The 12,073-nt window shown below is 48.0% G+C and overlaps 1 protein-coding gene across 5 annotated transcripts in view; it reads left to right on the top strand.

Annotated features, from left to right (window-relative positions):
* RETREG3 (reticulophagy regulator family member 3) overlaps positions 1 to 10,850 on the top strand; it is a 30,523-nt gene extending 19,673 nt beyond the window's left edge. For 2 of the 5 annotated variants that reach the window (XM_045374810.2, XM_074019663.1), the window contains 7 exons: positions 2,237 to 2,267; positions 3,209 to 3,335; positions 3,961 to 4,045; positions 5,158 to 5,295; positions 6,849 to 6,931; positions 7,563 to 7,695; positions 8,106 to 10,850. In XM_045374810.2, coding sequence (XP_045230745.1) covers positions 2,237 to 2,267; positions 3,209 to 3,335; positions 3,961 to 4,045; positions 5,158 to 5,295; positions 6,849 to 6,931; positions 7,563 to 7,695; positions 8,106 to 8,563 — 1,055 coding nt within the window. In that variant the 3' untranslated portion in view covers positions 8,564 to 10,850. The remainder of the gene's footprint in view (positions 1 to 2,236; positions 2,268 to 3,208; positions 3,336 to 3,960; positions 4,046 to 5,157; positions 5,296 to 6,848; positions 6,932 to 7,562; positions 7,696 to 8,105) is intronic. The other 3 variants (XM_074019664.1, XM_074019665.1, XM_005584261.4) reach the window with 3 other exon arrangements.
* The last annotated feature ends 1,223 nt before the right edge of the window (positions 10,851 to 12,073 follow it).

Genomic DNA, 12,073 nt, shown 5'->3' with positions numbered 1-12,073 from the left:
TAGAAATGGGGTTTCGCCATGTTGGCCAGGCTGGTCTCGAACTCTTGACCTCAAGTGATCCACCTGCCTTGGCCTCCCAAAATGCTGGGATTACAGGCATGAGCCACCACGCCTGGCCAATAGTAAAGGTTAATTAGTAGCATTTTTAGGACCACATGGAAGGAGGAAAAGTGGAACAGGATGACCTGTTAGGAGACTGTGGCAGTGTCTTCGTGAGAAGTAGAGAGGCCTCAGTGAATACAAATGATGGATGGTTTGGATCGCTGTGAGGAAGGAAGATACATCAAAACATAAATAGCTGGGGCCAGGTGCAGTGGATCATGCCTGTGATCTGAGCACTTTGGGAGGCCGAGGCAGGAGAATTGCTTGGGCCCAGGAGTTTGAGACTTGCCTGGGCAACATGGCGAAACCTTGTCTCTACAAAAAATTAAAAAATTAGCCAGGCATGGTGGCGTGTACCTGTGGTCCCCAACTACTTGGGAGGCTGAAGTGGGAAGATCCCTTGAGCCCTGGTGGTTGAGGCTGCAGTGAGCCATGATCGCACCGCTGTACTCCAGCCTAGATAATAGGGCGACACCTGTCTCAAAAAATAACAATTATAATATATGTATAATAAAAGACATAAATGGATGGGGGTTAAAGCTAAGAGAGTGGCAGAATGGCATTACAGTTAGCAGATAAAGGCAAAGGCAGACACAAAAGTTGGTTTGAAGGGGTGAGAGAGGAAAACTGATGTAGATTTTATGTTAATTTTGAAGTGTTGGCAAGATATTCAAACCAGAGTATACAGGTTTTAAATACATGCCCATCATATTTTATAGAGACTTCAAGGAATTGTGTAGTTCATCTGCCTATCTAATGGCTGGTGAATATCAAAAGACTTACACATTATTCAGGTAGATAATGGGTCTCCCTCCCTTTTTTTTTTTTTTTTGGTTAAAGACAGGTTCTCACTATGTTGCCCAGGATGGGCTTGAACTCCTGGGCTCAAGTGATCCTCCTGCCTCAGCCCCCCAAGGAGGCAGAACTATAAGTGAGCATCACTATACCCAGCTCTGGGTCTCTTTTTAAAGAGAACAGGCAGGCTGGGTGTGGTGGCTCACACCTGTAATGCCAGCACTTTTGGGAGGCTGTGGTGGGTGGATCACCTGAAGTCAGGGGTTCAAGACCAGCCTGGCCAACATGGCAAAAACCCATCTCTACTAAAAACACAAAAATTAGCTGGGCATGGTGGTGGGCGCCTGTAATCCCAGCTACTTGGGAGGCTGAGGCAGGAGAATCGCTTGAACCCTGGAAGCGGAGGTTGCAGTGAGCCAGGATCGTGCCACTGTACTCCAGCCTGGGCGACAGAGTGAGACTCTGTCTCAAAAAAATAAAATAAAGAGAACAGGTATTTTTCAGCTGGGTGCGGTAGCTCACGCCTGTGATCACGGCACTTTGGGAGGTACAGGAGTTCGAGAGCAGCCTGGCCAACATGGTGAAACCCCATCTCTACTGAAAATACAAAAATTAGCCAGGTGTGGTGGCGTGCACCTGTAGTCCCGGTTACTCAGGAGGCTGAGTGAGCTGAGATCATGCCACTGCACTCCAGCCTGGGCTACAGAGCAAGACCCTGTCTCCAAAAAAAAAAAAAAAAACACACGGTGAATCCCCGTCTCTACTAAAAATACAAAAAATTAGCCGGGCGTTGTGGCGGGCACCTGTAGTCCCAGCTACTCAGGAGGCTGAGGCAGGAGAATGGCGTGAACCTGGGAGGTGGAGCTTGCAGTGAGCCGAGATCACGCCACTGCACTCCAGGCTGGGTGACAGACCAAGACTCTGTCTCAAAAAAGATAAAAAAATAACAGGCAGATTTCTAGGGTTGGAGTTGTTACAACATACCTTGTGTAGCCTGGCACAGATTGATGTGTATGGGCATCCCAGACACACTAAAGGGGTGAGATGGACCATTTTTCTTGTACACCTTGGCTTTCAGCTGAGGTCATTAGAAGGGGGCTTAAATAGTCCATTTGGACCTCCCTTCCTTCCCCTCGAAAAATGAGTAGGCGTAAGTGATTATTCCCTTGTCTGCAGCTCCCTAACTCTGGCAGTATAACACAGTGTCTCCTTTTTTATCAGCTATTACTGTTTTCTTTTCCCCAACCTATTAAAACTTGAGCTGTCAGACCAACAGCCTAACATTGTCATGTTTAGTTTTCCCTACCAACTAATGCTGGTGTTTGTTTTAATATTGTAGTGCCAAGACCCGACGCATTAGACAATGAGAGGTATGGAACACTAATTAAATCCCTTTTTGTTGCTCTGATTCATTCTCTTGTAATATTCTGGTTACATGTTGTTAACCCCATGTTTTGGACACACAGTGTAAGCTGAGAACCTAGGCTGTTCCAAATGATCATTTTAACACATCCTAAACTTCAGGCAGCAATATGTTGAGATGCCTGTGTCCTCTGATCTTTACAAGAGAAGTTTCTGAAAAAGAAGCATTACAGTGCCCCATAACGTGACATGCCAGGGAGTCAGCTGCATTGTTCAGTCCCAGTGAGAAAACTTAAAGGCAGCTAACTTCATTTGTCTCCTGGCTTTTATACCAGGTCATTTAGTGTTTTCTGTGACCTCTGGCTATTTAAAGTTCCCGGTCAGAAAACACATTGGTTCCTGGCATCAGCAAGTCAAAGCCAAAGATTCCTCTTGTGTCTTACAGCTCCTGCTTTCATTTCTCAGTTCATCCACTCCATTTGTTTGATCCAAGGAATTTTCTCTGCTATAGTTGATTTTGGTTTTGCTTTATTTATTTTCTCTCTGAAGGGCACATCCACCATTTCCTCCCCCTTAGCAGCAGTGGTATCAGTCAGACTGTGCTCACTTTTATCCCTGGATTGCAATCACAGGGAATTGGAATGGTCTGAGTGCAAGGAAGAAGATGTTTCTGAGCACAAAGGGCCTTGGAGCTGGGGGCAGGTTTACACACGTGTATTGGGCTGCTTGCTCATAGGGTGGAGTTGTCAGAACAAGTCTGTCCTCCTTGTACCTAAATTCAGGTTTCAACCTGGTGAGCCAAGAAGAAAGCCATGCTTCACCTCCAAAGCACCTGGGCCTAGTCACTCCCCAAACGCCATTTAAACCTGGAAGCACTGGCTGCCTGCACAGCAAGATGGGGGGACCCTCAACACCCTCCTTTCACAGCTCCCCCTTCTCTCTCCCATAGCTGGGGCTTTGTGCACCCTCGGTTGCTCAGCGTGCCCGAGCTCTGCCACCATGTAGCTGAAGTCTGGGTTAGTGGGACCATTTTCATAAGGAATGTTTTGCTTTTCAAAAAGCAAAACCCAGGCAAGGTAAGACTCTTCCCTTTTTCACTTTCATCTCTGGCCTCTCAGTTCAGTTCATGCTAAACTGAAACAGCTCCTTTACTACATGTCTTCATTCAAGAAAGTAAAGACTATGATGTTTATAGAGACAAAAGGAAGCTATAGGAAAGGCCTTCTGATCAGCCATTAGGACTAAGACAGGAGCTTGGTGACTGCTCATTTGGTGTGGTTGCCACTTAGATGAGGCCATTTTCTTGCTTCAGGATGGGAAAGAAAGCTTTCTTGTGTGCATTCTGTGTCATATTAAGTATGTGATACGTTGTTGTGTTTTTTGGGTTTTGTGTGTGTGTTTCTGTTGACTTAAAAAACCACCACCAACGCTGCTTTCAGAGAGAATTTTTGGCTAAGTCCTATTCAAACAATTTCTTGGCATGAAGGGTGCAGCCCTATGGGGTTAGCCATATAAAAAGTTTGAATAGAAGGGGACATGCTCCTTTTCTTCCCAAACAGAATCACCACTGGATGCAACAGTGGCTACACATCCATGCTTGACTTACAGAGTCTTTCAATCATATCTCTACCCTAACCCTCCACACCCACCCCAAACCCCTGCAGTGTGGCAGAAACTTAATACTGTTTCTTGATTCCCCAGTTCTGCTTGCTGAGCTGTGGGATACTGACCTTTTTGGCTGTCTTGGGCCGCTATGTCCCTGGGCTTCTGCTCTCCTACTTCATGCGTAAGTATGGAATATACCTCCCCTATGAACTGTGCCCTGCTCATAGCTTTCCAACTATGGCTAACTCTAGGTCTGAGGAGAGGACATTTATATTTCAGTTCTCTAGGATATGACCTTTGCATTTTTTCATGACCTGTTTAGTGTCGTCATGAAAATATCCTTCTTACCTTTAGCAGGCTCTCCACATACAAAGTTCATTTCTTACCAAGTCAGAAATTGTTAGGTCGGGTGCGGTGGCTCGCGCCTGTAATCTCAGCACTTTGGGAGACCGAGGTGGGCAGATCACGATGTCAGGAGATCGAGACCATCCTGGCTAACACGGTGAAACCCTGTGTCTACTAAAAATACAAAAAAAAAAAATTAGCTGGGTGTGGTGGTGGGCACCTGTAGTCCCAGCTACTCAGGAGGCTGAGGCAGGAGAATGGCGTGAACCCGGGAGGCAGAGCTTGCAGTGAACCGAGATGACGCCACTGCACTCCAGCCTGGGCGACAGAGTGAGACTCCGTCTCAAAAAAACCAAAAAATTGATGAGGGTTCACTAACATGTATTGTATTACCAATTATAAAGGACTGCCTGTCCCTATTTTAGGAGAGAATTTTTAGAGCCAGGGTATTGTCAGCAGAACATAACTCTTAGGGATTTCTCTACTAGGTTCTATTTATGCCAGAGTACTTTTTTCCCACTTGGAGCATAGTTTTGTAAATTTAGTTACTTCCTGTTGGCATGTACTCAGCTTGCTTGGGGCTGGAAGAACTAAGTACTTACACCTGTGACTTTTGTATATCAAAACCTCCCATGATTTGTTGTGTAATTTTTAGGCATTGTTACCATTTATGGCTCAGTGACACCCATTGCCAGGTTCTGCCCTTGGACTGTCAGCAGCATACTATGCTGTGCATAGCCCCGCACTAGGCTCTGTGGGTAGATATAGAAGTCCCTGCCCTCAAAAACTTCATGCGTAGGGGAGACTGGTGAAGATGACCAGCAGACTTGGGCAGATCTGTTCCACACTTTGTGTCCAAGCCCTGAGGACCAATAGCAGCGCTACAGTTAGAAATGTTTTTTGCAGCCCTTTCTCCATTTTGTCACTGTTTCCCATGCCTCCTCACAGTTGTCAGTGTCATGATGTGGCCCCTTGCTGTGTACCACCGACTGTGGGATCGAGCATATGTGCGGCTGAAGCCAGCTCTGCAGCGGCTGGACTTCAGTGTCCGTGGCTATATGATGTCCAAGCAGAGAGAGAGACAATGTAAGTGTCATGGTGTCATTCTTTCCACTTAGGCAATTTGGGGCAAGAAGGAGAAGCCCATAGGTCTGACATACTGGGTGGGTCCTCAAAAGTGGAAGTTGGGGGTAGGTGGTAGGGGTGAGGATTGGTAGGTAAAAATGATATTCTGCTCTAGGGAAACCTATGCAGGCTTGCCAGTTTTTATCATTTGGAATCCTAGGCTCCTGTTTTAAACCTATCTGATAAAAGCTCTTTCAAGTTGAATAAAAGCTAGACAGTGAAGATAAATTCCTAGTATTTGTGCTTTTTTTTTTTTTTTTTGAGACAGGGTCTCATTCTGTTGTCCAGGGTGGAGTGCAGTGGCATGATCATGGCTCACTGCAGCCTTGACCTCCCAGGCTCAAGTGATCCTTCTACCTCAGCCCCGCCAAACCCTTCAGTAGCTGGGACTCCAGGCATGTATCACCACATCTGGCTGATTTTTATATTTTTTTGTAGAGATGGGTTCTCGTTATGTTGCCCAGGCTGATCCTGAACTCCTGGGCTCAGGTGATCCTCCTGCCTGGGCGTTCCAAAGTGTTGGGATTACAGATGTGAGCCACCACGCTCAGCCCAGAGCAGATCCTTTCAACTCCTAAGCCTGGTCTCTTTTCACTACTGAAAGCTGCCTCCCAAAGGTGATTAAAAACTGCTACCTCAGAGGTTGTAAGTGTACCAGCCTGAGATCCATGCAACACATTAATGATGGTAGTACAGACTTTTCCCTCCCTTGTGTGGTCTTGTCAGGTTTTGTGTTTTATGGAATCCTGGCCTTCAAAGAGCCCTGCACTTGGTCACCAAGGCCCAAGTCCCCTTGGGGCAGCCAGTTGAATAATACCAGTCCTCAGAAGTCTGATTTAACAAGGTGTGCATCTCCTTTTGCCCTCTCTCTGATCGTGTCCACTTAACACCTTGACATTAGGTCTGCCTTTAGCCATCCAAAGAGTTGTTGACAAAGCCTGGTATTTGATCATCTGACCAGAATAGAAATGTGTGCCAGGCCGGGCGCAGTGGTTCACGCTTATAATCCCAGCACTTTGGGAGGCTGAGGTAGGCGGATCACCTGAGGTCAGGAGTTCAAGACCAGCTTTACCAATATGATGAAACCCTGTCTCTCCTAAAAATGTAAATATTAGTTGGGTGTGGTGGTGAGCACCTGTAATCTCAGCTACCCAGGAGGCTGAGACAGGAGAATCGCTTGAACCCAAGAGGCAGAGGTTGCAGTGAGCTGAGATCGCGCCATTGCACTCTAGCCTGGGCAACAAGAGCAAAACTCCATCTCAAAAAAAAATAAAAAAAAACTGTGTAGGGCCTGGTGGAGAGGATGTTGGAAGCTGAGATATTTTCTGCTATGTTATCAACTCACCTTGCCATTTAGGTTCAGCAGCTCAGCCTTCTGTTATTATTATATAGGCTTAGAGCCAGATTCAGAGAGGCTCTTTGTTTTATTTTCTGATTTTATGCCTTTAAAGTCCAAAGGGGTTTTTACGCTGGTGGGAAGGTATCAAGCAAGGCTTTGTGCTCTTCCCGCACAGTACGCCGCAGAGCTCTCCACCCAGAACGAGCCATGGACAACCACAGTGACAGTGAAGAGGAGCTTGCTGCCTTCTGTCCTCAGGTATCTTGAGTGTGGGAGCTGCTTCACTGTCCAGTTTTCTTTAGCTCCCTTTCAACCATCTGACAGCTCACATTTAGGCCATAGCCAGGTTTGAGGCCTTGCACTCCCCTTGTTCCCAAGACCAGTAACAAGGAGAGAAGTGAGACTTTGTTCCTAGATCTCAATTTTTTAAAAAAATCATATCATTCCTCTAATCAACCTAGATCTCAATTACGGCCTGATGCCCAGCACCACTCTTCCATATCTCTTTTTACCCTGTCATTATGGAAGAACTTCTGGAGTTAGTATGATCATCTTTTAAACAGTCCATTTCACCCTTGGGTCTGTGCAGTATGTGTATCCTCCTGCCACTTTGAAAAGTTATCTCTGGATCAGTTATTCGCCTTAAAGTAAGTAGGTAATTGACTCCCCCAGGACTGCTTTTCTTCCTGTGCTTAAGTGGTTATAAATGAGTGTTTTCTTTGGGAGAGCAGCCTAAAAGGGGTCAAGATTTTGAAGTTACCATCTATCCCTGGTTACATTGATGGCCTTCAGATAACTAATGCTTGCTGATTAGTAAAGCTGTACTTGGGGACTACACCTGGTTCCTGATGGCATTATCTCAGGTTTGTTGGTCTTTTCTTTTCCTAAGCTGGACGATTCTACTGTTGCCAGGGAATTGGCCATCACAGACTCTGAGCACTCAGATGCTGAAGTCTCCTGTACAGACAATGGCACATTCAATCTTTCAAGGGGCCAAACACCTCTAACGGAAGGTTCTGAAGGTGAGGGGACCTTTGACCTCAGTTGATAATGGCTCTGTTGCCTCTTAGCTTCCCTGAACAGAGGGGATACTGGTGCCTGCTCCTCTCCTGTTTTCTGAGCTATGGATCAGGTGGCAGAGCAGCCTGAGGGCTGTGGCTACAGCCAGGATGGCACTGCTGCCCTTCTCGAAGCCTTTAGTCCCTTAGTAGCCTCAGGCACTAGCCTCACAGGGGGCGTAGAAGAAGAGAGGGGGAATTGTGTGGCCCGTAGAGATCACAGACATCTATAAGTGGAGGGGAAAGTTACACCAGTCCCATGGGTTTATTTCACCTCTGAGAAAGCCAGGGTGGGAAAAATCTGGTCATGTGGGGATGCGGCACAGGAGGGCCAGGTAGGTGCCATGACTCAACACACTTCTGTATTCTACCAGACCTAGATGGTCACAGTGATCCAGAGGAATCCTTTGCAAGAGACCTTCCAGACTTCCCTTCCATTAATGTGGATCCTGCTGGCCTAGATGATGAGGACGACACTAGCATTGGCATGCCCAGCTTGATGTACCGTTCCCCGCCAGGGGCTGAGGAGCCCCAGGCCCCACCTGCCAGCCGGGACGAGGCTGCGCTGCCAGAGCTCCTGCTTGGTGCTCTGCCTGTAGGATCCAACCTCACCAGCAACCTTGCCAGCCTGGTCTCCCAGAGTATGATTCAGCTGGCCTTGTCAGGGGCCTCCCAACCAGGCCCTTCTGGCGCACCTGCCCAGAGAGCAACAAGAGGCTTCCTCCGGTCCCCCAGTTCAGACCTGGACACTGATGCTGAGGGGGATGACTTTGAACTTCTGGACCAGTCGGAGCTGAATCAGCTGGACCCTGCCAGTTCTAGGAGCCACTGAGGCAGAGACTCCTTTTGGGAGTCACTGTGGTTTAGGTTTTTTTTCTCCCCATCCCACTTAAGGTGATGGGGCAAGAGAAGAACTCAGCTCCCCTCCCCTGAATTATATTTGTATGCTGCGTGGCCTGGCTGATGTTCAGAGGCCTGCTTAGAGAGGACACTCACTCCCCTCCCACGAGCTGGATGCCCATTTCTGAGCTCAGCCACTGAAGTGAGAGTGTGCTCCCCCAAGGGAGGCTTCTCTCCATCAGGATGGTACTTTGGGGGGAACAAAGTAGTCAGGGATATTGGTTCCCCTTTGAGGAGGTGCTGTTGTTTGCTTTTAGGTATGAGTGCTCAGGGGCCCTCATGGAAAGAGCCCATGCCTGCCTTCCTCCCTTCATCGCCTCCCTAGAGCCCCGAAAGTCAGGCAGCAGCTGGAGTAGTTACATTGTCATCATCTTTTTTTGGAGACAGTTTTGCTCTGTTGCCCAGGCTGCAGTGCAGTGGTGTGATCTTGGCTTACTGCGACCTCTGGCTCCCAGGTTCAAGAGGTTCTCTTGCCTCAGCCTCCTGAGTAGTGGGATTACAGGTGCCCACCACTATGCCCGGCTAATTTTTTTTGATAGTAGAAATAGGGTTTCACCATGTTGGCCAGGCTGGTCTCCAACTCCTGACCTCAAGTGATCCACCTGCCTTGGCCTCCCAAAGTGCTGGGATTAGTCATCTTCTCTTGTTAAACCAGGATTTGATTTCTTTCTTTTTTTTTTTTTTTGAGACAGAGTCTGGCTCTGTCGCCCAGGCTGGAGTGCAGTGGCATGATCTCGGCTCACTGTAACCTCCGCCTCCCGGGTCAAGCGATTCTCCTGCCTCAGCCTCCTCAGTAGCTGAGATTACAGGCATGTACCACCATGCCTGGCTAATTTTTTTTTTGTTTTCAGTAGAGACAGGGTTTCACCATGTTGGCCAGGCTGGTCTAGAACTCCTGACCGCAAATGATCAGCCTACCTTAGCCACCCAAAGTGTTGGGATTATAGGTGTGAGCCACTGTGTCCAGCGTGATTTTTTTTTTTTTTTTTTAAAGTAAACTTGTCCTTTGGTTTTGCAGAACAGGCCTGCTTCCTCTCTAGCCCATCCTCATTTCTTGGGGCCTGAACCCCAGTGCTCCAAAGCATTGCTTGTGAAATTTAAGAAATGTGAATATGATGTGGGGATGGGCCTCTTCTACATTACCTTGGCCCAGGGGGATCAGCTGGCTGGGAGGATTAGTGAGCACCTCTGTATTTTGAGGTCTCATTGAGTCTTCTGGAGCTGTGTGGTTAATCTTTGGTTTCTGATAACCCCTGGGTCCATTTGGCCATCAGCCTCAGCAGTGAGCAAAGCAATACTGTACTCATTTCTATGTTCCTGTTCCTTCCTCTGCTTCTCCTTTGGAGAAGCAATAATTCCATGGGGGGATGATACAGTAGCACTTTACAAATGGCTCCATGTCATTCATCCCAGGGGCCACACATAATCTCTTGCACCACCTATTCTTCCTGTTCAGCTCCTTTACAGCTTTTATTCCTAACTTGGTGGGGCCTCCTTTAAGGATGAGCCAATGGTAAGAATGTGGCTGTAGTCAGCAGAGACCCCTCTGAGGGGTATCTGTTCTGCACCCCTAGTGAAATCATGTGAGACAGAAACCTAAACATGGTAATTGATTCTAAACCTGTGCCAGTCTATAGCCTCTGCCTCCCCAATCAGAGCTCAAGCCAAACTCTCCTGTCCTCTTTCCTTCTGCATTAACCCTTTGCTGATCCTCAGGGGCCACTCCCCCAACACCCCTGTACTTGGGTGAGGGATGTTGGACAGAGCCTGTTTTCATGTACTGCAGGTGGGGGTGTGCTGACATGTTTGCTCTTGGTTGATGGAGAAGGTACAGAGGCCAGGGAGTGAAAATGGTTGACAGTAAGAAGGGGGAAGAGTTAGGTGTCTCATAGTCACAGTGGGGTGGTCAGGGGTAATGGCATCTCCCCACTTTAGGGTTCTCAAACAGACTTTGGACACTTCTCAAGTTCAGATGTTTTACAGGTGAGCTCTGATGTGGAAAGACAGGAGGTATGGGGAAGGAGGGGGATTTCGTGTGTTTGCATGAGTGTGTGTTTCAGGCCTTGGGAGTTGGCAAGAGGGAGGGAAGGAAGGAGAGTAAAATCTTCGGAAGGTGTTTCTTGTATCTGGGGGAATCCTACTCTGAATCTCCATAGTCTCCACTGTGAACTGAGGAGGGGAGGGGTGTGCTGAGGAATAAATCTTGTATGAGAACAATCTTTAAGAGACTGATGCTGAGTGGTGTCCTACCCTTGATAGGTCTTCTTTTGTAAATATGAGTTCTGATTAATTTGAAGTGATAGCCTTAAAAGAGGAAGCCCAGGTATGAGGGACCCACCAGCCCACCCCTATTTTTCCTTTGTGATGGCCAGAACATCACCATCGTATGAGGCTACTTTCCTTCCTGTGAGAGCCCCACCATCAGCATAACTGGCACTCTTGGCTAGTATTTAGCCTGTATTTCCTTCATTTCTAATTTTTTTTTTTTTTTTTTTTTGAGACGGAGTCTCCGTCTGTTGCCCAGGCTGGAGTGCAGTGGCGATCTCCTCTCACTGCAAGCTCCACCTCCTGAGTTCACGCCATTCTCCTGCCTCAGCCTCCCAAGTAGCTGGGACTACAGGCGCCTGCCACCACACCCGGCTAATTTTTTGTATTTTTAGTAGAGACGGGGTTTCACCATGTTAGCCAGGATGGTCTCGATCTCCTGACCTCGTGATGGGCCCAACTTGGCCTCCCAAAGTGATGGGATTACAGGTGTGAGCCACCGCGCTCGGCGCCTTCATTTCTAATTCTTAATATTGTCTCCTAAACGTGCAGAGACAAGCACACGTTTTAAAGGCTAAGGAGGCTGTAGGTAGCAGAAGGCTTTAAAAAGTAGCACCTTGCTCCTCCACTGGATCGTTTGAGCTGAAGGGACAGCTGCTCTTTGGCTTTCAGCTGACCTCAGAAACTAGAAATATTTATTTCAGGCTCTGTCCCATTGGCCACTGTGGTCAGGGGTGGAAAGCACCTGCCAGGTGTTGCCCTGAGATTGACTGGGCTAACAAACTTTTCCACAAGCTTTGTGGTTGAACAGTAGCCCCCTCCTAACCCTATCTTTCCTTGGCGTCCAAACTACAGCAGGTGTCGAGTGCCCCCTGGGTGCGAAGCTCGGTATTAGGCAAATAAGGGTGGTTGCTCTCCAAGGCGCTTAGTTGTCCCCTTCCTACTTTTTTGTTTGAGACTGCGTCTCACTCTGTCGCCAGGCTGCAGTGGCGTGCTCATGGTGGCTCACAGCAGCCTCGATCTCCGGGGCTCTGGTGACCGTCCCACCTCAGCCTCCAGAGTAGCAGGGACCACAGGAGCGCGCCACCACGCCTAACTTTTTGTACTTTATTTGCAGAGATGGGGTTTCACGTTGCCTAGGCTGGTCTCGAATTCGTGTGCTCAAACGATCCGCCCG

The sequence above is a fragment of the Macaca fascicularis genome, chromosome 16 (genome assembly GCF_037993035.2).
Source record: "Macaca fascicularis isolate 582-1 chromosome 16, T2T-MFA8v1.1".
Classification (NCBI taxonomy): domain Eukaryota; kingdom Metazoa; phylum Chordata; class Mammalia; order Primates; family Cercopithecidae; genus Macaca; species Macaca fascicularis.
The sequence above is the reverse complement of the archived record's forward strand: the minus strand, read 5'-3'. Positions and strand labels throughout refer to the sequence as shown.